Source organism: Ammospiza caudacuta, chromosome 1 (assembly GCF_027887145.1).
Source record: "Ammospiza caudacuta isolate bAmmCau1 chromosome 1, bAmmCau1.pri, whole genome shotgun sequence".
NCBI lineage: Eukaryota > Metazoa > Chordata > Aves > Passeriformes > Passerellidae > Ammospiza > Ammospiza caudacuta.
Window position 1 is genome coordinate 105,960,396 of NC_080593.1, and position 25,015 is coordinate 105,985,410.

Consider the following 25,015-nt stretch of genomic DNA (forward strand, 5'->3'; position numbering starts at 1 on the left):
ACTGAAGAATGAACCATTCACCAATGGGGACTGCAAATCTCTTTAAATGAAATGAAATGGAGTTCAGGATAGCAATATAATGCTAACTTAATCAAATATGCACCTACTCTGGATTGCTTCAGCAGAAAACTTCCAGTAATTACACTGCTACAGTCTCACAATGTCTCAATGGACATTTGGAATGCGTGTTTTTCATCCAGGCTACTGCTGTAGCAGTAACATAGCAACACCCTGCAGTGGTTCCCTGCCCCCTTTTGCTCCCTGGGCACGGTCCCTTCCTCTCTCCCTCTCTCCCTCCCTCTCACTGCTCTTTCCCTGACCTGCAGCTCTGGCTGACAAGGGGACTTTGGCCCTGGAGGAGGCAGAGCAAGTGCCATGGCTAGAGAAGTACTGGTGGTACTGGGATTGTAGAGATGTAGAGTCAAGGCCATGATACTGATGGTGGGGCTGTAACACCACAAATGTGGTTTGGCATAAAGGAATTGTCATCCAACCTACCTCCCTGGGTTACAGGGGGTGTCCAGCCCCCCTCACCTGACAGGCAGTCTCTGCATCCCTGGGTGCTAGTCAAAAAGCAGGCCCAGACCAAAACCACAACCACTTTCTCCCAGTTTCCTGCATGGATTTCTACCAGCCCCACATCAAATCAGTGAGGACAACACAACACTGCCCACCATGGCTGAGGACCCTGCTCTGCTCTGTTGCAGAATAAAGAGTGGGTAAAGGAAAAAAATTGACACTTACCTTCAGAGCTCCAATTTGTTGTCATGACCAAATCAGCTGCCCTCAACAGCTTTGCAAAGCAGTGACTTGCACTGTAGTAACTTGCCATCACTCTGCTGGAAAATCCTGAAAGTTCCCTGGTGAAATTTCCTGAAATCTCTGATAGCTATTGCACAATGCTGGAAACCATCCTTAAGTGTGTTTGTCTCTTCCACCAGGGAGATCCATCACACGATGCTAGTAGTGCCTACATTGACTACAAAGGCAAGAGATGAACTCCAACAGGAATACATATTTCTACAGGAATACTTATTTAATCCAATTCTGGATTAAATTTCTGAAGGAATACATATTTAATCCAGTAAGATTCAAGGTTATCCATAGGCTGGAGACTGAGGCTAGGCAGATGTCAGAATTAAAATAAATGCATTTAAAAAAAGTACAAATAGGTAACTTGTGTTAGGACAAATTATTACATGGCAAACCCTTCATGATGGCTACCTGATTCAAGTCTTGATGTCTAAATTTAGAGAGAAAAAACAGAAAAAAGGGCTGAGGTAGGGCTAGCTTAGTTTCTTGCTGGTGTTACATGTTTACTTGAATATATTTATTTGCTTTAAGAGTAGGATAATTTGATGTTTAACCTGTCTTTAAAGCATAAAGCTCTGGAAAACCTTCAACCAAAAATTACAGTTTTATTTCTCCTTAATTTGGAGAAATTTCATATTATAACTGTCACAGAGATGTACACCAGTGATCAGCATTCTAAAACTTCTAGCAGGAGACCACCATGTCTTTTTAAGTAAAAGTCCTTTTTCAGAAAAGGAGTATGTACATAAAATGCATGTTGCTGAGAGTACAGGTCAGTAGATTTGGCGTCAACATCCACTCCGAGGCAGAAATTCTTTGAGGCAGAGGTGAACCCACATGTCCACACCCCTGAACACTGTCTCCTATGTTATTCACAGGGCCTCAACTAATAACTACTGTACTTTTCAAGTTTAGCTTCCTACTCCTGCCCTTTTTCTTTCAATCAAGTCTGTTTTCAGCTGCTTGCTCTGACTCTTGCTGCAATTCTGTCTTTAATCATGCTTGATCCTTTTCTGCCCTGTTCATCACTAAAATCTTTGCAATGCAGATCATTAAAGTGACCTTTGACTGTCTTCCTCAAGACAGTTTGAGATGCTTTTTAAATTAAAATCTCATTTCATGACACAATCTATTCAACACAAGTGATTGTATTGTCAGTGTTTTGTAATGAAGCAGTTTTATTGCAAAGATCTTTTATTTTCATAAATAAAAAAGAATATATTTAAAACCTTTTTTTTTTTTTTTTCACACACGAACATAAAAACTCTGACAGCTTTTAGAAATGAAAATTAACTATACAAAACTTCGGCTATCAATGTTAAATACTTACACTTTTGTTCCTACTAACTGAAATACATTTGTATCTTCTATCAGTATAAAAATCTTCAGAGTAATGGTAATACCGCATAAGTATTTCCTTTAAGTGAATGTATTCACATTTTCCATACACAGCTTTTCCCAGCAAGTCTCATCAGTCTATGCCTTTCTTTTCCGTGGAGCTCCATTAAGTTCTGAAGGGGCCATTTGCAGCTCTTGCTGCTGCTGCTGCTTTGCAGTAGAGGAAATCCATTCTTCTGAGCTAAATAAAACATAGCACAGTGGCTTATAAACAAAGCTTTTTTTTTATAGATATATATATCTATATATAATATTTATATAGCATAGAGTTCCCACAAGTATAAACAATATAATCCCCATATTTGTACACAGCTTTTTATTACTGTATTTATTTCTTTAAAATGAAGAATAGCAACAGGCTAATATCAGTTTAACTACATAACCACTTTAGTTCTATATGTAGATAAAAATTAAAACAGTAACAAGTATAAAAAATAAGGAGACATAGCAATATAGTGAACACTTGTTCTGAGATTCACAGAACTGGGTTAAGATTTAAATAATCTCAGAAAAATTACCATAGTTCAGCAAAGACAATGATGTAGTCATGAGAAGAGACATGAGAAATGGCAAAGACAGTTTCATGTTACTTTAAAGATACAGATATACGGATTTCCCAAATTTGTGTGTGTGTGTTCAAACACTCAGCACAGAGGGAATGAGAACAGATGCATGGGTAAAACACTTTACCACCAGTTCACCTCAGAGAGTTACTTAGAAAAAATAGTGTAAGAATGATTCTATTACATAAGAATAATTATTCCTGTGTTCATCTATCCAGTATTTGACAGCAGACCTTAAAAGAGTTTACAGACCGAGCCATCTGAAATGGTTTTAGGTGTAACAGTGTCGAATATACCAGAGAATATGGGGAATGTGGCGCACAAAGATAATCATCAGTTCATAAAGAGAAACAGAATTAGAATTAGTAAGCAAATCTCTATATGAGATTTAACTTTTAAATGAGGCAGAAACTTTTAGAAGAAATTAAAAATTATCTTGAAAATCAGCTTTATGCAAACTCTATTAATTGTTGCTTATTAGATACAAATATGAATTTAAAAATACGAATAAACTAGTTTTGGTTTTGAATTCAGATTATGGGAAAATAATTACTAGACTCAGAAAATACTTACCTGTACAATTTTTTCACTGTGTCTCTTCTCATTCTTTTGGGAGGAATGGGGGTGTCAGATATATCTAAAATTATAGGCTGAAGTAACGATTCAGCACCTTTATCTGATAAAGCAGGAGTCATACCTACGAAAAAGTTGAAAGTAAGAACCAATGACAGAAAAATTAAACCTGCTGGTTATAAATGGGTCCTATAACAATAGAGTTAAACCTTTGAAATAAGACTTTAGAAATGTCATGAATTTTATGGTTTCGTTATATCTAAGACAGAGTTCAAAGATGACAGTTAAAATTATTTATTTATAACTGTTGCAGAGTAAGTCTTGATTTTTAAAATATTATTTGATATTGGCATTTTTGTAACTCAGACAATTCTTGCAGACTTCAGGGTGTTTCTTTTTATAGCACAATGTTTTGATTGTGTTTCCTTAGCAAAAGCAATTCAGCTCTTTACTACACAGTCATTTCAAAAAGCATGCCAATGTTCTGTAGCACGGGGCCAGCCACAATAATAGTTATATAATCTCTTATTAGTGAGATCACAGTTTCATGTTCACAAGGTACAGACTGACCACATTTTTGCTATCTGAACACAATAGAGGGCAGTACTGCTCTAGGCAATATCCACAGCATCATACTACCACATACAGTTTTTCTATTCTTTCCTTAAAATGTGACATCTCTAAGCTACTAATTAATGTTAACAATTTACATTCGTAGTTTGAACTTCTTACTTTGTAAGAGCAAAATACATCTGGTTGCAGTTAACTGTTCTCTTCCTATAGCACATCAAAATTATAGTACAATAACTTACCCAATTTTTGTTTTACTAGCTTGAGGCTTTTCTCTTGTTCAGCAAGTTCCTGTTTTCTCTTTTGCATTTCTGGAGTGTTCAATGACTGTAAATGTAAATCCAGGTCCTTATTCACACTATCAAATTTAATTACTGCTGCACGGTATTGCTGAAGAAGATCTAATTGAGAAATAAAACAATAAGCCACAGAACAATAAGTAAATTACCATTTTGATTTAGAATGCTACCAATACAAACTAGGCAACGTATAAATCCATAAGAAAACATACCTTTCAAAACACTACTTAAAAAAACATCCAAACTTATAGTGGCTATTCTTAAAATGACTGTAAAAAGAAAACCATATCCAATATTTTGACTCCTCTTTTCTTTTTGAGTCCACATCTTAGATGACAGTGAAGTACCTGCAAGCTCTGAAAATTATGTGGGAAACTGGTATTACTGTACACTTCTTGTTGCCTGTGTGCTCCATGTGAAATTCTCTACCTCTGATGACATTAAGTGCTTGCAGCATGTTGTGTTTTCAGTGCTACAAAGCAGAAGCTTGGATTATTGACTTGAATTGTATTCCACCTTGTGGACCAAGTGAACATTTACTGAGTTTCACTCTGTCCCACTATGGAAATCTAATCAAGCAGACTCAGATAAACAAAGGTGTATTTTGTTGACAATCCTTTTTCCTCTTTAAACATATGAGACAAAAAATTTTTCCACATCCAGGCACTGAATAAATATGTCAAGTAATAAAGGAAGGGTTCAAGCATATTAGCCTGGACTCATTCATTTTACTTTCAGGTGAGTATGAGGTATCTTGCACAAAGATTAACTGAACACTAAATGACCTTAAGTTTGCCATGGGGTGAAAGCTCTCACACAGAGAGCTGCTGCAGACTGACAGAAGTCTGCAGACTCTTAGTACAGCTTATTTTACAAGTACCTTGCCTAATCTGTTATTACACTGGCAACTTTTATCCTACAAACATTCAAAAAGAGCATGTCAGAACTAATGCTAAGTGTAAAATTAAGTTCAAAACAAGCCCTGTGTAATGAGATGCTGTCCTTTAAATGGAATTTTACTATGATTTTCCTTTAAATGTCTAGTATCTAAGTGTAATTAAAACATGCCCTTTTCTTCTACCACGATTGCTCCAGTAGTAAACTATAAAAAATTTCAATATAATTTGTATTGGGTAATAATTGAGTTCAACAATTGAAAAGATGCTGACAGACAAAGTGCTAAACCCAGTGTATTTTAGTCTGTGATTGACATGCTTACTGTGTTTTCCCTAGGCATAATATATTTTTAGTAAAATGCTGAGAAAAGATCTTTTTAGTCCTTATTTTTTCCCCCCTACTCAACTGGTCAGTACTAAGTAGTTTTTCATATATATGGCTGCTTTAATAGGTATGTGTGTTCTCTCTCCACACCACTCCATTGCACTGTCATGGATAAACTTCATGTTCTTTCTTTTTACAGTTAAGTATTTAAAAACAATCTTGTTTGTAAGACTTTTCAATGTTTTGCTCATCAGTCAGGTCAGTTGTTACAAGTGAGAAACTGCATCTTCTAACTTAATTTCTAACCTTTATTCTGAAATAAAGAATCCAAGCACATAAAGAAATGGAAGTGATCCCAGAGGAAATAGTGTAACTTATGAGATAATCTCTCTAACACTGTTTCATAGAGCTCACTTGCACAGAAGAAATTCTAAATTGATTATGGTGTTTCCAGAGTAGAAAGACCTAAAACTTGTGTCTCAGTGATGCCAGAATTCAATCAGCTCAAGCTTCTCATGCTGGCTATTTGAATGATTATTACTGCTTATACTCCTTTAATAAGACTAAGAATAAAGGGGATTGTCTCATTATTATTATTTTTTATTTCAGGAAATGTAATAGCTATAACCTTTTAAGAAAAGGCAAATTTATAAACAGAACACTGTACAGCTCCTACTTCTTAAAATAACTGTATGCTAAATTGAAGTTTTCCTCTCTGTATTATATCAGAGAATAAAAAGCACAGGACAAGCAATACAATTTTGTAAGTTTTGTATGTTTGTGATTTCATTAACCCACCTATCTGTGCAGAGATAGTAGAGTAAAGTTTTGGCATTGGTGCTCCAAATACCATTCCTCTGAGTTTGTCCATTGGAGGAGCTTTATTCTGCAGGCCTCCAAATTTTCCATTGCTGCGAATCCTGTCTCCTTCCCTAGTCAGCAAGGTAGGGCAGTGTGTAATTTTTACAACCTGCACAGGTATAAAAATCGAGAATAAATTAGTAACTCCGCAGAAAATCTAAGTGTTCAGCAATGCTGTTGTGAACCTTTGTATTTTTCAACTGCAATGCAACTTTGTCCCCTAAAGAAAAACATATTTTATGAAATTACATCACGACTTTGCTTTCAAGCAATAGAACACATTTATTAAAATTAAGCATTACTGTCAATAATTACGAAGACCAGTTTTTTTGGGTTTGTGTTCTCACATTTTCCAGAACTCTGAAGGCAGAATATAGATCTATACCTGGGAAAACTGATTATCAACATATATTGGAAGCATAAGGAAGCAGTGGCAATCAGTACAGTTCTACATTCTTATGCTCAATCATTATTTTGATTCCAGCAAACTCATAAGCTGAAAGTAAAAGTGCTCAGTATCAGCACTTCCTCAGAGACTCCTGTGTGCTAAAACATGTACCATTAAACCTAAATAAAATGGGTCTCAAAGACATCTAGTAAGTTTCACATCAAGTTTTTAGTCAAGTAGACCTGAAATTTCACCATGTGCCTTAGACTCCTGTGTTCTATGAGACAGAGTGACTAGGAAAGTACAGAAGAACCTGTGCTTAACACTAACACAGCAGAACTGAAGATGCTTATCTTTGAAAACATGGTCCCAATTGCCATAGAAACATTCACATAATGGAATTTGTTGAATGGAGGTAATTTTGTCAGTGCCAATAACAGACATTTCATTCACTGTTAAGTGCTTTGAGACCCACAGACAGTAAGTACACTTACAGCTAACACAGCATTAAACTAGGAAATTACTGTAAGTTTTTAATGTATTAAATATGTAGCTCTGCAATATATTTGTATAGTAAAATTTAATGAAAAATTGAAACAAACCTCTTTTCTGTAGTGGTTGGCAGCATCCAAGTTATCTATAATGATAGTATCACCCAAGAGCATACCAAACACTGAAAAATATAAATTTTTGAACTATGAAATTTCTCTGGAGCAAAATAACTTGAGTTTTGAAAAGTCAATTCTGAGGCATCATTATTACATCTTCTAAGATAAGTGCAAGGGAAACAGCATGTAAATAATTTTTGTTTCAACAAAATTCTCTTGAGGTTGAGATATATATGCAATCTTCTGCGTTCATCAGTGAATTCATAAGGGAAACAAATAGTACATTTAAGTGCCTTTTGGCATAATTGAGTGTATTTTTCAATAAAATACTCTCTTGATACTTTACATTGATCAAGATACACATAATAAGTTTCAGGGAATTATATAAACGTTATCTTTTTAAAAATCTTCCCGGAATGTTGAATTTTGCTCTCAGTTTCTTAATATTTTTCTTAATATTCAATGCTTTATCAAAGAAAAAAACATTCACAAGCAAATAATCCAACTGAGCTTAAAACTCTTCTGCTAACAGAAGTCTCTTCCATACAAAATCTAACAATGTAGTCATGCACGAGATAGGTCATGCAATGTGGTTTTTCAATTCCCCAATGGGCATGAAGAAGAATTTATAGTTAAAAGTCTGTCAATATCTAACTTTCTGAAAATGCACAGGGTTAAAAACTGGTCTTTATTAACAGTAGAGAGGAATACTTCAATAGTGGGAAGTCATGAAATAAAATGCAAAACTTACTGAAGTAACTACAGATGCCAACTCTCCATATAAAGGAGCAGATCTACTTCATTAAAAAAAAAAAAAAAGTGTAGGAAAAGGTAGGGATTGCTACATTGTTAGAAAGAGCAAGAGGACAATAGTTTCCTAAACTAAAATCTATGTAAAAATTGAAAGATTTTTCACAACTATTAAGCTGTTTAAGCATAACATACACAGTCATGTACAGTTCAGTCTGCATGTACTTAAATCTATGTATTTCACATTTCTGAGAAGAACCAAAGAAACAAAGCCTAACAAAAGGAACAACTTCTGCAATATGAGATTATAAAATTAATCTTGTGATAGTCAGTTCCTGCTCTAAAGAGCTTGAGAATAAGATAATGTTGCAGGAATTTAAAAAAGAAAAAACCTGCCATACATCTAAGTAGACAAAATGAAACTAAGAAAACAAGCAGAAGAAAGTGGTCATGGTTGAAATTTTCACAATTTTGTTTAAAAATAATTAATGCTAATGCCCTCCTATTTTTACCAACAGAACTCAGGAGGAATGTACTCTGGTGTTTGCAAATGCATCAGTGAAGATTATTGAAGGGATTATCATTTGTCATGTTTCTGTATTTCATTCTTTAAAAGAAATAAGTTATTAATTATTTCTTTCTTATCATTTACCTGTTTGACAATGCTCTATGTTATCTGGAAATGTTAACAGATCTCTGGCAAATACAGGATTTCCAATAGGTCTGAAGAAGGTTCTTCCATTTCTCAAGTGAGGTAAAGGTCTGGTTAAAGAAAGAGGACAGCAAAGGAGAAGAAAAGAAGAAAGCAATTTGTCTTTATTCTACTCAGGAATCTCCAACTGAATTGAATGCATCTTAACACTTCCACATTAGATAAATGATCCTACCATTATCTGAAATGCCAGTTATATTAAAGATGTTTTAGTGAAACACTGATTTGTTATGAGACCTTATTTCCAGCAAATTCATACGACTAATTTATGGACAAATTTTAATGCACTGTATTATGAAAACTGAGAATTTGAACATTATAAATGCATTTATACATCAGATCTTTTCTAAAGGGCATTCTTATTATATTAGCAGTCACCTTCATAAGCAAATGATTTTCAGGAACAGAAATACTGTACTTTATTTTTCAGGCAACAGAAATAGCAAAATTAATTTTTATTACTACAGATGATTTTAGGAATGTATTTTGAAACTGGACTTTTGAAAGTTATAATCTGATTACAAGCACTATAATTATTTAAAATAAATTCCTGCTCTAGAAAACATGTAGACATGAAGAAAAAAATATTATCTTATTTAATAGAAACACTTTATTATATAAAGAACATCACACAGTAGTTAAAGATGTAAAGCTGAGATTTCACTAACACTTCAAGTGACATTACTGTTGCTATAATAATAAGCCCAGAAATTTTATGCTTCAAATCTTTAACTGAAGTTTAACAATCAACTTAGACAAGAAAAGAGTTGAAGAAGTATGTAATACAAATGCAGAACTTTCATTGTTTTTTTTCTACCTGCTCCAATCTGGAAGTGTCTTCTTGTAAATGGAATCAAGGGGTAACACTTGTTGTCGACCTTGAGTTTCATCGAAGATAGAACGAGCAGCTTCTGTGGTCAGTGTGACAACACAGTCCATGTCACTTGCCAGGTGCCAAGAGATGACTTTTGCCGCTTCATTATCCTCAATTTGAGCTAAATGTGCAATCTGTACCACAGAAGTTACAACAGTCAAAACAGAAACCAAGACTATGTCCCCCTTTCATAGTAATCACAATAATCCTGCAACTTCAGACAAGACATTTAATTCCCCTGTTGATGGCTCTGTTAGGGGAGCTGGTCATCGGATAATTTTTCATCACTACCACTCTGTGGAACCAACAAAACTCATTAGAAGGCTCCCTGCAAGAAAACTCACCTTGCCTAGAATATCCTGGTTGCCTTTTGGATAGTTTGGGAGGGTACAAGTTCTCCTTGGTTGCTTCATTACTCCTTCTTGTTCCAACACCTTTTTTTTCAGAAGAGAATCCACATACTGAAGCTGAGAATAAAAATTTAAAATCAGCAAGCATGTACCATTGGACTGAGCAGCAGAAGTAATCTGTCATCAGTTAACATTCTAACCTAAAAGTAATAACCTGAAACAGACTTTTAAAATATAAGGGACCACAATCTCAGAGAAGAGCAAAGGGAAAAATCACTGCTATTGTGACCAAACTTTCTCATTACTTTTTTCCCCCTTTTTTTAATTTTTAAGGACTTCAAGGATCATTTCACAAAGAACTATCAATGCTTGTTTAGAGACAAAAGTGAGGAAAGTTTAAAACAGCAGGAAGAGACAATCATGCACGCACAAAAAGAAACCATTTCAGAGGGTGACCATGTCCAGGCTTGAAAAATTTAGCTAGCAGGGGGAACTTCAGTACTGTGACTGCAATTTAATTCTACTGATTTGTGATTAATGACTATAACTTGGTCTTATTTGATCTAACGATAATTGTTTACATAGGTGTTTTCTTCCCCCAAATGTCAGTAGTTTGCAAACTTTTTTAAAGTTTCTTAAAACATAATTGTATCTTTAAGGGAAATTAGTAATGAGGTACATTGCCCTGAATATTTCCAAACTTATTTTTACATGAACTTTGGCAGTAACATATGCAATTCTCTGATTCTCTAAAAAAAAGTGCTTTCCTTTGGCTTACTTATGCCAGAATACATCCAATATATATTGACCAACCTCCTATAACCTACTCTAACATCTAACAGTACCAGTAACACATGTAACCTTAGCAGAAACATGACCAGCAAAAGCACAAGACCAGGATATAAAAGACAAGGTTTTTGTTAGTTCTTTAACAGTATTTTAAAAGATCATCACACTAACAGAACAATACAAAAAAAAAGATCTTAAGTTTGACATTGATTCATTAATTTTTCTACAGTTTAAATTTTCACTGTTTTGGTAACAGGTGTGATTCAGCAATATTAGTATTGATATATTATTGATATCAATTTTAGATATATTAATGGAGTTTAGTAAAAATCAAGGCATACTGTGTTTGTCTGTGGTAATTCAATTTGGTGCTTTTTCAGTTCATTCTTCAGGAGAGCTTCTCGTGTTTCAGCTTCTTTAACCTGACCTGAAACACATCAAAAGAGAGTGAGAAAGTGATAGGAAGCAATGGAACACATAGAGAATTTCTTATAACTTTTTAGAATTATGCCAGCTGCAACTGACCCTATCTACTTCTTAATTTCAGCACAGAATATTTTTCCACAAAGATCTTGCGATTTTGTCCAGTTTCTAAACTATTTCAGCAGATGTCACACCTTCAGCTTCAAGGAGCAAAGGGTCTTAGACCTTATCAGTCTGAGAACATTAGCTGGTTTTAATTTTCATCCTCAATTATCATTGTAAATGGTTCTCCAACAGGTGAATTGGCAAGACAGGAGAGAAGAGTGGTGGCTGGCACTACCTTCTTTTGTCTGTTATATGGGACACCACTTTCTGGACATTATTTCTTCAGCTCTCATATCTGAACTAATTCCAGAAACAAATGAGTAAACAGGTGATTTGCTTTCTACCCTCTAATGACAACAAGTTTGTACTTGAAAATGTTACTTAAGAGTACAGCATTACACTTTATGCAACTTACTCTCCACAGATGTGTGTGTATGAAACAAAGATTTTATGCCTTTCACTGCAATTCAGGATTTTCCATTCACAATGGAAATATGTAGTATTAAAATTACAACAAACAGCAGCATCTTCTACACCAATGTACTTTACTTACTTTTGGTGATTATTTAAAAGAAAAATTCAAAATGCAGTTATTAAAACAAACCTTGAGATCAACAGGTGAGATGATTCAAACAAAAAAAAAGGCAAAGAAAACATTTCCTTCATTCATAAAGAATTACATTTGCTGAAGAACCTAAACAATGACGCAACACTTCTGAATAATGTACACAAGGTCAAACCTGAGGTGGAAAAGTAATATTTTGAAAACATAAGACTACGTTTTTTAAAGAGGATTATCTATAGTTCACTCTCCTCAAATTGTTTTTAGACAAGTGTTGAATTTCCAGATGTATGAGCATGCAAAGATAGGAGTGAAAGGCAGTCATGGATAAAAAGAATACCAACTTCAATGTTCCTTTTCTACTTTAGATAATCCTGACAATATGACATTCTACGTCAAAGACCTTTATAGGTAGGAACAGCCCAATAGATAGATGCTAAATAATTAGATGCTTCCCTGCAAGATATACACCCTGTCTGCTAGCCTCTAATTACTATGTCTCATGATTTCAATATTGATTTTTCACCCCTTCTCTATATTCTGAAAATCATTATAGGGCAGAAGTTTAATTTACAGAAAAATTATTTACATATTTGATTGAACTTACATTTCATTTCAGCTACGAGCTGATTTGTAGTATCAAACATCTTTCTGTAAAGATCTATGGACTTAGATAATTGGTCTTTCTCCCTGGTCAGTGTTGCCATCAGCTGCTGCTTCTTGGAATCTACAGAAATACACATGTAAACTTTTAAAAGAAAACACAGTATCGTGCTTAATTGGTTTAAGCATTAGCAAAAATCTATTAAGCTATTACATAGTTCTGAAAACATATTATGGATCTAAAAATAGCTGATTCTAAGGAAAAGCAACTATTTTAGAGCACTTGAAACATACCATTGTAAAACATAAACGAGAGACAATATGATTCCAAAGGTTTTTTCAAAGCTGGCAGATGTGGCTCAAAGACAAGAATATATTCAGTGCTATCTCTTCCAGGACTGTCTTCAGCCAGCACTAAATTCTGTGAAAATAAACAAACATAAGTTTATGCCCATGCTTGAGGTTACACACAAAAGAAACATTCTTCAGATGTAAATCTCAAAAGTTACATAAGTGTAAATGTGAATCTTGTGAGTTACATAACACATGATTTCTATACAGTTCACAGCCTTTTATAACAAATAAAGTAAAATACAAAGATACAGCTATTTTATTATTAAGAAATTAAGATTGCCATTTTACCTGTTGAAAAAGTCTTAGTATTTTTGGCTATGTCTTTTATTTCAGAGACACACACTCAGAAATAATATCCTCTGCACTGCCTCATAAGCAAGATATCCTCAGGTGTACTTCATTCAGTATGTGAAATGCAAACAGATCATTAAAAACAAAGACCCAAAGCATAAACACGGAGAAGGAGGAACAAACTATTCCCAGTGCTTAGCTAAAGTTACTGCTGTTACCATGGAAGTAGACAGCAAATCCCAAATGAATGAACACTATACATCCAAACACTATCATAAACATTTAACTTCTTATCAATTCCTTATTGAAAATACCTACTAAATCCTTTGCCTCTCTTTATAAACATGAGAAATATTATAAAACCATAAAGGTAAACAGAAATAAAATTAGTAAAGGTACGATCTAAATGCGCTGCTACTTAGGGAAAAGTATCATGCATAAAATGAATAATTCTTATAATAAAACTCATACTGTTTCCACCTTTAACATGTAGAAATTGCCACTCAACTGGCCAAATCATGAGAGAAGTGGTTGCAGCCTAAAAGAAGAGATAGATATATAACCTTCAAAGATAGTCTTCATAGCTTTCAAAAATATTGTAGCTACATATGTTGTCAGGAGAATCTGTAGTGGAAATATTTTTTCCTCAAAAAATATGTCAACAAAAATCTTAACATTTTTCTTCATTAAACAAGTTCTTGAACTTATCTATTACTAAGGGTAAACATGTCAGATTCTCACTTTCATTATTTGTGCTAAGTGCACACAACTGTCTTTACAAACAAGATGGAACAATTTCAAAATACTTGAAGAACACAAGTATGTCCCTTCCACTCCCTATTACAAGTCATATGAAAAGGACAGTGCCTCACAACCAACAAATCCGTTCCACATTAGATCCGCACAGTTTCCACATGGGTTTTGTGAGTAGTCTGAAGCCAGTGAACTCAGTATAAACCAGATGCCTGAAAACTGCCTGAAGAGGGGGAAAGATACTGGGTTCACTGAAATGCATTTTGCCCCCATGGATGACTGGGGAACACAAGTTACTGTCGAAAGCAGCAGGACCTCTTTAGATCATTGTAATAAAAAGGAAGAAGCATGCAAAACCCCCCCAGCTCCCACCAAACCAGGAAAAAAACCACCTCATCTGCTTACAAAAAAAGAAAAAAAAAAGAGGCGGGGGTAAAGGGCAAAATAAGCCAAACAAACCACCAACCCACTAAACACCATGAAACTCAATCACACTCTCCCCTCCATTACATTGGCTACTTTGTCACTGATGGGGAACTGGAGAATTTACGTCACAATTATGCAACAGGAGGTTACTACATGGAGATAAACCAAAAAAATATTATTTCTGCATTAGCAAGGAGTCTTTGAAATTATCGAGTAATTTCATCTGAACTGTCACAGGTTGTATATGGGGTTATTGTTACCCATATAAAGGTGTTCAATTTACACCTTGTTACCACATGTGTAAATACAAGAATTGCAGTGTGTTTTGTTAGACCAGTGGTTTTAGCTGATCCTTACCTAAAGCTAAAACCTTTAGGTTTTCCTAACCCCATCTGCCTGGAGGAAAATGTGTTCACAAACCAGATAATTACTCCTGAAACATGGTATGGAAACCAGAGAAACCCAAGAGTGTACCATAAATCAATCAGTATATTAATTTTATCTGATACCTCTATTCAGCCTCTGCATTTTATTTGTTTGTTTTTTATACATATTTTGTCACTTTTCTGTATGGATTAGAGTAGACAAGAATCTGGCACATTAATAACATTTGGCCATGTTAACTAGATGTTTCTGTTCTTGACTGTTATTGACAATGAATAACTTAGGCTGTGTCATTCAGTTTCACATATGAAGCTCCATAAAAGCAGTCAATGTACTGAATAAAATATACATTATAAAGAAATTTCTATGTAGGACCTGTAGATTTTAGGATTCTACTGTAGTCGTATGGTGGTGATTTCCAAGATTTATTTGGAGAATTCATTTAGATTGCTATGCAGTGTCTGTCTCCACTTGGCCCACACTGATGTTGGTCTGTCATAAAGCTGGTTCCAAAGAGTGAGTTAGAAAAGGTGGCTGAGAAAATGTCCTTAAAAAGTTGGATCCTCCTGTAGTACATCTTCTTACTGTTTGAAGACTTCTGTAGAAGCCAGACTTTTAAAATATGCGACAACCAAATGAAATAGAGGTATAACTTTGCTCTGCCATTCTTATATAATATTTCAAGTTGAAAACAAAAATCAATATACAACTGTTTCACCACAGGAATACTACTGAATGAACTTCTGTGTAGGCTTGAGTTTGTAAACAGAGATTGTGACCATTCCAATTAGAAGAAATTTCACATTCACCTGGATTTTCTTTGGTGTGTTTTAAACAGTTCCTGGTTTTGGGCAGGAGCACATTTTACACTGTGTCTTTGTATCGTATTTTATAGCAACTGTGAAAGATGGAACTTACAGGTTTTAAAAATTCAATCTGTATTTGTTGAAGAAAAAGTGCCTGCAGTGATGTGACTACAATATGCGGTACTTTCAGAGTATGTATGATGTCAGAGTTTCAAACCAAAATAAGGAAAGCATTTCTAACAGCCAGATGTGCTAATGAGTGAAACAAAGCATAAAGAAAAATGGCAGCTTTATCTTTTTCAAATGAGGGTAGGATGCCTTTCCACAAAGTATATATATGCCCACTACTTAGACAAAAAAGTAAAGAGAGCCTAGCAAAATTTAATTAGAAATATATGAAGAAGTCAGTCTAAATGATCTTAAGATATAACAGCCTGAGAGTACTATAAATAAAAATGTAAACTAATGGTAATATTAATGGTTTAACTACAAACTGGTTAAGTGTTATTCACATGTGAAATTCAAATGAAGAAAATATTTTTCCTGGATTTTCCTGAATGTCCTGGTCCCTAACTGAAAGTACTTGTACTCTTGTCTCACTTGGAAAGGATAAACTTTTTAAAGAATGTCCTTTAGATTTTCTGAAAATCAGCAACCAAATACGGAAGAAATAATTTATCTACTTATTTCTAAGGGAAACCTACAATATAAACTAAATCTCCACAGAACACAATGAGATGTAAGATAACTTTCAAACTGCAGGAAAAATAGCCTCATTATACACAGTGTTCATGGAGCTGTGTATTTCAGTCACTTACAATTTCAGCTGACCCATTCTCCAATGGAAACTCTACTGTATTGACTTTCCCCTGAAACTGCGGGATCTCAAAATCTTCATTGGGGCTTTTAATTTTTGCTATTATTTTGCCAACTAGATCAAGTCCAGTGTGGTTGTTGTATTCATCCTGTGAGTAAAAAAGAAATTAAAGTTAGTTTGGGACTGAACTAAATAATCCATTCCTGCACTGCCCTGGTTTTATATGGCAAGGTGCTAGCAGTCTCTGCAGAGGCAGCCTTTGTGAGGAGAGGCTGCACATGGCCAGTGCTCCAACTGTGCACTGAGCCAAAATGGTGTTTCTTTATACTTAAGAATGGGCAGAAATGCATAGGCAGGTGAGAATGGGGAAAAAAAAGAGAAAACAGCAGAGAGTGAGAGAAGGAACAGCAGGAGGAGCAGAGACCTCTGCAGCTCACAGGGAAACTACACTGGAGCAAGTACTTCCCTGTAGCCAATGATGGAGGATGGTGGAGCAGAGACCTGCATGGAAGCCCATGGAGGACCCTACGCTAAACCAGGCTGACAACTCCTGGACTGCAGCCTGTGGCAAGGGCTCACAGTGGGGCAGTTCATGAAGGACTGTGGCCCACGAAGGGACCTGCACTAGAACAGGGAAACTGAAGAAAAAGCACTGGCAGGAAGGAGCTGAGGAGCTGTTACAGGTTGACTGTGGCCCCCATTCTCCATCCCCCTGCACTGCTTGGGGAAGAGTACAGGAATCTGGAACAAAGCTGAGCCTAGGAAGGGTGGGGCAGTAGGTGCTGCTTTAGATTTTTGGTCTTCGTTTCTTATTACATAAATCTTTTTTAACTGGAAATGAAATTAAATTACTTTTGCACAAGCTGAGTCTGCTTTGCTATTGTGGTAGCTGGTAAGTGATTTCCTTTTATCCCTGTGAACACCTGATGTTCAAGAAACCTTATTTTTGGTAATATAAGATTTCTAAGAGAATAAAAATCATGGAGGGAAACATCTGCTGTACACATAAGCGTTTTCCCACTAGAATCTATTCTTGAAACAATTTTTTTGTGCAGCAACAAAACATGGATCTCTCAATTGAGATACCTGACAGCAAGGGCAAAACATTTCAGTTTTGGTCATCGGTATGTAAATCTAAGAAGACGGACCTGTTATATGCTGAAAAATCACTGATTAACATCTTTTTTAATGAAGTGAATCTGCAAAGAAACAGTAGCAATGCCTTACAGCAAAATTCAACATAGTTTCAGCAGTCTTCTACATTTCATTAATTATGATTTTATATGGAAGTATAGTTACCATTACATGGAGGTATAAATCCTTGACCAGTGTACGGCTGGTTTGAGCTCGAACATTGGAAACTGCTGGAGTAGCTGGTAAAGAATCAGGTAACAAGCGTACAGGGTCATTAGGTACAACTTCAATTATAATCTAGCAGAAAAAGAAGGAAAAATGAAACAAAACAAAATAAAATAAAGACTGATATAATTAACTACAAATCACCTGCACACCTGGGTTGCTCAAAAACCACTAAAACAAATGTATGTGAAATTTGTGGACAGACTTGGAATAAATTAGCACAACCATAAAGCAGTTCTGCTAGGTTGCAAATTATGCACTTCTGTTATACTGTCAAATTTTTGGTTACTTTTGGTTATAGAAGTTAATGAAAACATATTTTGATAATCAACAGTTTGAAATCAGTAACTATCAAAAATAAAAATATAATTTTTTTTCAAAAGTTGTGAGTGGAAGTATTTCCACTCTGAACCTACAAAGTATCCTAACACTTCACCCAGATGATTCTGCATTACATGTTCTTGGCTACTTGCAATTAATTATAGATACAAACCTGTTCACTGTTGAGCATATTTGTCTTATCCATTGCAAAGGTAAACTGGATCATGTAAGTGCCCACCCTCTCTGGAACCACTTTATCCCTAAAAAAAACCAAAAATAAAACCCAAGCAAACATGAGACAATATTATAGTCACAAGTATGTAAGTACACAAAAAATTCAAACTCTGAGTTGTCCTCCAATCTAGTCAGAAAGCCCTACTAAGGCATAATACTCCTCCTTCAGAAAGAAGGCCATCAAACATCCTTGAGAATTAGAGTAAGGCTTTTGGAAGTTTGAATGAGGGAAGTCTCCTCCAAGAGTTTGTCTTTTCTAGACGACAGGATGTTTGTCATGGCCCTATTCAGAAATCTGCAAGTCTACACCATTTAATTTCCTATTCAGAATTTTCATACAGCTACCAGAACAAAACATAGACATGTCTAGATTTGGAACAACAACCATTTCTCTCCAAATTTAATAAAATTTTCATAAAATCAGAGTATATAATTCCCTCCTCAGTCAGATTGTACAAAGTTGTGTAATTGGGATCACTGGTCAAGGCTGAGTATAGTGAAAGAGAAACAGAGTTTTCCTTCTAACTGACAGCATTCCAGAGTGTAGACCACTGGCAAAGAACCCCTACCACCAAAACATGAAGAAAAGCCCAGACACCTGAGGTTCTGCTGCTATAATTTCACCCAGCAAGGAAGGCCACATGGCATCCAGAGGACTTTTCAGTATTCAGCAAGGGATACCAGTGACTTAAAAGTGCTTACAAACTTTTGAAGAGCTGCAAACAGCCAAGATGCAGGTATTTCTCCAAACATGACATGTGGCATTCTTAAATTGATTAATGATTCTTGCACTCAACATACAGCAGTTTAACTGTTTTGTCAACATTAAGTAACTTATTTCTTCTGATTTTGTTTGGGAAGTAGTCATATGTAAGATTCCCTGGAACACTTAGCTTGGAAAATATGAAATCCCAAAGCTTTAATATTTCTACAACAGACCATGACTTTTCCTTTTTTAGATTTCACAAACAAAGTGACAATTCTTGTCTGCATTTTATTTAGCTTAAGACTGACAGTAGCACCTGCCTTGTCAGGATACATTAAAACACTAATTAGTAAATAATCAGCTAAGGATCTCATGGCTGGACAGACACAGGCTTTAGAAAAAGAAGAAATACATGATTGCTATGGAAGTTGTTTCAGACTGCGTAACGGCATCTGTGTTACTGACTGGCAATAAACAGATGAAAACTATCTGAGAGTGTGCCAAGAACAGGAAACTTGAAATAAAGTCACTTCATAGACAGTGATGCCACAGACACTGGCAGCAATATGTAAAATGTAATTTCCTACAAGGGCTGCTAATGGGCAGTGTCTACTCTCCTTTCAAACTTTTCAATAAGGCTGGGAGTTTTATTTCTGGACCTTTGTGGACAACTAGTGAACTACAGGCACCTATGAGAAGAAAAGCCCACTCCCAGGAGGCAAAAGGTTAAATCAATAGCCAGTACCATAACTACTTAGCTAATCCCATAGATTGTCTACTAGAAATAGATGTAGAAAGAATGTGGCAGTTAGGTACCAGCTTATGATGAGCTCTGGTTCTGCCACCTTTCATTGGAGACACTATTTCTGAATAAATAGCCCAAGGAATGATTACTAACAGGACCAAGACCATTGCTCAGGATTGATGCACAGCTAGAGAAGGTAGCAAAAAAGAGTTAAATCTTCTTAGTCCAGCCTGCAATTCTACAGTAGTTAAAGAAATATTGAAAAGAATTAAAGTTACCATCTAAGTTACAAGCTGATCATTTAGCTCCCTCATTGCTAGCGTATCTCAAAATGTATTCTATTATCTTAGACTCCTTTCTTCTCCACTCTCAGATTATACAAATGTCAAAAGTATCTAGGAAAGAATTCAATCTTCATCTCAATACATCTTGCTAGTATCTTTCACTTCTTCTGTATCATACTAATTCTGTGACGGACTATTATTATCAAAACATAAAACTCTTCTACTTCAAACTATGCATTTTGTATAGTAAGTTCCATGAGTATTTACAGAATAAATGCTGTTATACCTGAAGTAAAAGAACCCATCTTCCTTGTCATCCTTCACCTTACTACAGCTAAACGTCGTAACCTGTAAAAATGCAAAAAATTTAATGCAATGTACTGAAAGTACTTAACTTGCAATATGCTACCAAGCCTAAATGATTTGCAGTACTGATTAGCCCACAGTGAACCAATGAGACTGCCTGTACTTTAGACACTAATTTCATGTTCTTAATTCTCACAGTCTTTTCTTTGCAAAATTCAATGTGGCTACTTCTAATACCCTCCCTGCTATGAGTTAGCTTCTGCAGAACAGCAACATTTTTGTCATTACTGTAGTACAGATGATCAATCTGACAACTTGTAACAGGACAAACACTGATAAACACGTAGGGTTGATCTGTAATATTTGTTACTTAAAATCTAGAACAGGATGCAGATCTAAGTCAAATGAAAGACAAGTTCTACTATGTTTGTCCTATGCTGGCATGTCCATAGTCATTTTGAAAATGCATTTTGATGACTTACATCAACTGGTGTCCTAACCCGGCTGCTCTGTGCTTCCCACATTTTCATAGAAATCCGTGCTGGATTAATATTTTTAATAATGGTGTCATCTTCAGAAAGAACACTAACCATAAAATCTGTAGGATGAAAAACATGTTTTGAAGATTATTTTTATTCAGAATTAAGCAGCTCAAACTTCATTATTTCTGTGTCTCCCTCATACTTAAGAGGAAAAAAACCTTACAAAACAAGCATTTCAAAAAGAGCCAAAACCACTAAGGATTTCAAATCAGGTATGAAAAACCTTCTCTCCTAGACCAGGTAACAATCCTTAGGAAAAACCAAACACCTACTTTATGACAGCTTTAAAAAAAAATCCTAAAATTTCAAGTCTGCCTTTCTCAAATTATCATTCTTATCAAAACAGCACACCAGGCTGCTTCTTGCTCTCAGGAATGCATACCAGTAGCAGTTGAGCAGGTGATTCCTTCCTTCAAGGACAAGAAATCCAAATCCCCCTCTTCCTTCACAAGTACTTTATTGCTTACAGACTAGGATCACACAGTTGTAGCTGTTAGAAGTCAGCTATAGAAAGACATTTCACTCTGGTGGCTAGTTTTGCAGTCAAACTACCTGCCATTTTATAACCCAGTATGAAAAATTTCACTTTTCTTGTAGGCCCCATAGAAAGTGCAGTGATCTGAAGGAAATGGAATCCAAACTGGAATAAAGCTACCCTTCTTCTAGTTCAAAATGTGAACAAAGCAAATGGGTTTGATGCACGTAAATGAACTTGCAGTGTTTGTGCAGGACTGGATTTTGCACTTTAAGGAAGGACTATGATTTGATGAGCATGAAAAGTTCAGGCATGACCCCCCGCCGAGATTAGAGTGCCTGCCCTCAGGTATGCCTGAAATCAACAGTAAATCAAATAATTAGGATGATATTTTATTTATTTAATAATATGAAGCAGTCAATACAGAATTTATTATGAAATAATTTAATGTCATATATACTATATATATTGTCCTGAGGAAGCTGTTTAATTCTCTTTCTTAACTAAAAACCTGGTTTACACTACACACTACATTTGAAAAATGTCTGTTTGGCAGGGAGGTTGGAGGTAGATAATTTTACAGGTCCTTTCCAACCCAAACCACTCTGTCATTTTATGATTCCTCCAGGAAAAACTGAAATACCTCATGAATTTAATCAAGGTCATAACATTGTATGGAGTATTTTAAAAAACCAAAAACCTCTTGTCATAAAAATGTTGGCTGATCAAGTTATGACAGCCAAGAAACAAGCTCTTTTGTGAGAGAATACAGCAGGAGAAAAGAATATTTTGTGTTGTCCTCCTGTTGATTGCTTTTGGTTTGTCTTGGCTCACAGCTGACCTAGAATTTCATAGCTACTTCCTTTGCTACTATTCCAGAGAAAGAGATGCGGGAAAACATACATGAACAAGCTCAGATCATATTTTAGTAAGACAGAAAAGAGATTCTTAGTTTTATCGTTTATAGATGGATAAAAGGAGCATTTTGGAACAAATAAATAAGAGGTCTTTTGAAATGCTTTCCAAAGATGACCTACATATCTCTTCTGTCCAAGTGTTACACCTCAGACACAGCTGTTACAAAGAACTGAGAAAACAGACCAGAAAAACAAAACAAAACAATACAGTAGGCAAACCCCCAAAATAATTTTCCACAGTTTTCAAAGCTCTTGAGTGATTGATTTCCACCAAAAAGTCATATACTTACCAGGAAAAGTACCTCCTGCTGGAAAAGAAGGACTTTTGTCATATTTAACATTCAGGCAGATAGGTTTCTCAGGATCAGGCAGGACATTTACTGTGATTACAAGACAATCTAATATGGCCTTGTTGTATGAGGCTTTAATCTGTAAAATGTGCTCTCCCCTGCAATATAGAGAAATCATAAAAATGGATGTAAAATCTCTTCTGAAAAGACAACTTTCAACTGGCTTAAAGTCTGAATAATGTACATGAAAGCATGCTAAACAATATCTAGTAATGTAGTAGTAAAGAGAAGAAAAAAAAGGAACTGTTAATTCAATGTCAGGTAAGTATAGTCACAAGTTATTCTTAAGATATTAACTTGTTAATTTTGTGTTAATATTTCATTATCTTAATCACATTTCATTGCCTGTAAGACACTAGCAACTATAGCCTCAAGCAGCAGACAGTAAAGCAAAAAGCAGTTAAAATGGTGAGAAGCATTCCACTTTGATAAATTTCCAAAGAGTGAATCCAAGTACCATTCATATACAACAAAGTACACTGAAAGTATATAATGTCTTCAATGCTATCAAATAACTAATTTTCTTCACAGTATTAAAAACTTAAATTTTTAAGTTTAAGGTTAATTTTTAAAAGTTTAATTTTTAAAAGTTTTTTCAAAAATTCCCAGTCTTTTAAAAAATACAACTGGGAATATAGTATTTAACTGCACAGAGGTTGTACTTCCCAGGAAGTTTTGATTATGCTATAAATAGTATGATGTCACACCTGTTTCTAACCTCCAGTAGTAAATTGATATCTAATATTCATCATCCTTCTACCAAGTCACAGACATCATAAATACACTGAACACCATCAACAGCATTTAAAACAATGCTGTTTTAGATTTCCAAATGCAAGAGTACTATGAGTCAAATCCTCCATATTTAAATGCAAAGAACAAGCACTTATTGCTAGTTTCAAATAACCTAAAGTCAACCCAGTCTTGCTCCAAAACCTCAGGGATACAGGGAGTGGGTTGCAGAACTGTGACTATGAGGAAGATACAGAAATGATGAACTGAAAAGCCATATGGGACCTAAGTGTGTAAGGGAAGCTATACATGAAGTGAGCATGAAGAAGCATAAGATGAAGAAGCAGGAACCACAGTACACATATCTGCTGGAAATTAGACTTGAGCAGTTGAATTACAAATAGGAAAAATGAAATACATCTATTTAAAATTCCTTAGGACACTCTACCCAATCCTTTAAAACAATGTCTAGCACAATAAAACAAGATTCAGAAAATTACAGCAGCAGCTTCTCAATAGATCAAAAGAAGCAGCTACTGAATTTTATTTAGTTAAGCACTTAGATTTTTGTAACTTACTATCTGGCCATCCACCTGCATATGGATAGTAAATCTTAGTTCTAGATTAATACTTAGTAGTACTTTATGAAATCCATTCGGTTTTCACTACTTACCTAGGTGCGTGAATACTAAAAACTCCCAGGTTAGCCCTACCAGTGTCATCTGTTTTATGCTGCTGGTTTGAAGGAACAAGCTGTCAAAAAAAAAATAAAATCTTTCAACAACACAGAAATAGTCTTAGGACAGAATGTTTATCTCATTTGACTGTGTATGTCTGTTAATTTGAGCTGTAGCTAAAATTTGTACTATAAGTTAGGGAAAGATATACTGTTATTAGGACAATATTAAGGAAGAGGGTTCAAATTCTCTACCAGATTTTAAAAGCAATCACTTCATCTGAACTAGGACACTTTCTTCATTAATATATTCAAATATTTTAAAAATGTTATTTCTTAAACTGCTACTGATGCTATCGTATCATCCACAGCAGATGTTAATCTGAGTGTATTTTCAGATCCAAAAACTTTCTACAAACAATTTAGTGCTTGTTACAGTGTTCCTCCAGTTCTTACTCAGTTTTGGATCTGTAAGATAAAGGAGTACAGGGAACACATGCTACAACTGCATAGTATCAGGCTTTGGAGACTTAGAGGATGGAATCTGAAATATAGAGAACATCTTATTTGAGAATTTCCATTCCCAAAATCTTCTCATTTCTTTTGAGAGACTGTGCATACCACCTATTGGAAATGCCAAGGCAGAGCATGCTGTAATAAACACTTTTATAACAATGTTCAACCTTGGCTTCCAGAGCACTTTCTCCTGGACACATCCCACTCAGCTAAAGAACATGTGGACTCTAAGACATGCTGCTGGTGCTCCCCAGAAGAAGGCAAAAAATCTGTGAAGACACAGCATGCTGCCTCAACGTCTCTTTGACCAGGCAGCTCTATCACACAGTGCTACTGCCAAGGTTGTGTCTTCTCTCAGGAACAAAATAACTAGAACCCACAGTGAACTTCAGCTGACACCATAAAAACAGTAGATGGTGCAAAGAAAAAAAATCTCCAAACTGCAAGGCGGGCTTCTATGGCAAGAGAGTAAAAAAAGACAGAAAAAAAGGTTCAGGATATCAAGAAATCTACTCCAAAATAGCCAATTAAAAGAAGTAATAATAGCATAGTTAAATTG

The 25,015-nt window shown here is 35.2% G+C and overlaps 1 protein-coding gene across 1 annotated transcript in view; it reads right to left on the bottom strand.

Moving 5' to 3' along the window:
• Positions 1-2,010: 2,010 nt before the first annotated feature.
• SMCHD1 (structural maintenance of chromosomes flexible hinge domain containing 1) overlaps positions 2,011-25,015 on the bottom strand; it is a 69,020-nt gene continuing 46,015 nt past the window's right edge. Inside the window, exons 31-48 of the mRNA XM_058802424.1 lie at positions 23,938-24,017; positions 22,473-22,630; positions 20,731-20,846; positions 20,229-20,290; positions 18,146-18,233; positions 17,593-17,724; positions 16,295-16,441; positions 12,757-12,883; positions 12,467-12,586; positions 11,111-11,196; positions 9,975-10,097; positions 9,574-9,764; positions 8,697-8,806; positions 7,289-7,359; positions 6,236-6,407; positions 4,160-4,318; positions 3,348-3,471; positions 2,011-2,392 (exon numbers count right to left, since the gene is read on the bottom strand). Of these exons, the coding sequence (XP_058658407.1) occupies positions 2,290-2,392; positions 3,348-3,471; positions 4,160-4,318; positions 6,236-6,407; positions 7,289-7,359; positions 8,697-8,806; positions 9,574-9,764; positions 9,975-10,097; positions 11,111-11,196; positions 12,467-12,586; positions 12,757-12,883; positions 16,295-16,441; positions 17,593-17,724; positions 18,146-18,233; positions 20,229-20,290; positions 20,731-20,846; positions 22,473-22,630; positions 23,938-24,017 (2,169 nt within the window). The 3' untranslated portion in view covers positions 2,011-2,289. The remainder of the gene's footprint in view (positions 2,393-3,347; positions 3,472-4,159; positions 4,319-6,235; positions 6,408-7,288; positions 7,360-8,696; positions 8,807-9,573; positions 9,765-9,974; positions 10,098-11,110; positions 11,197-12,466; positions 12,587-12,756; positions 12,884-16,294; positions 16,442-17,592; positions 17,725-18,145; positions 18,234-20,228; positions 20,291-20,730; positions 20,847-22,472; positions 22,631-23,937; positions 24,018-25,015) is intronic.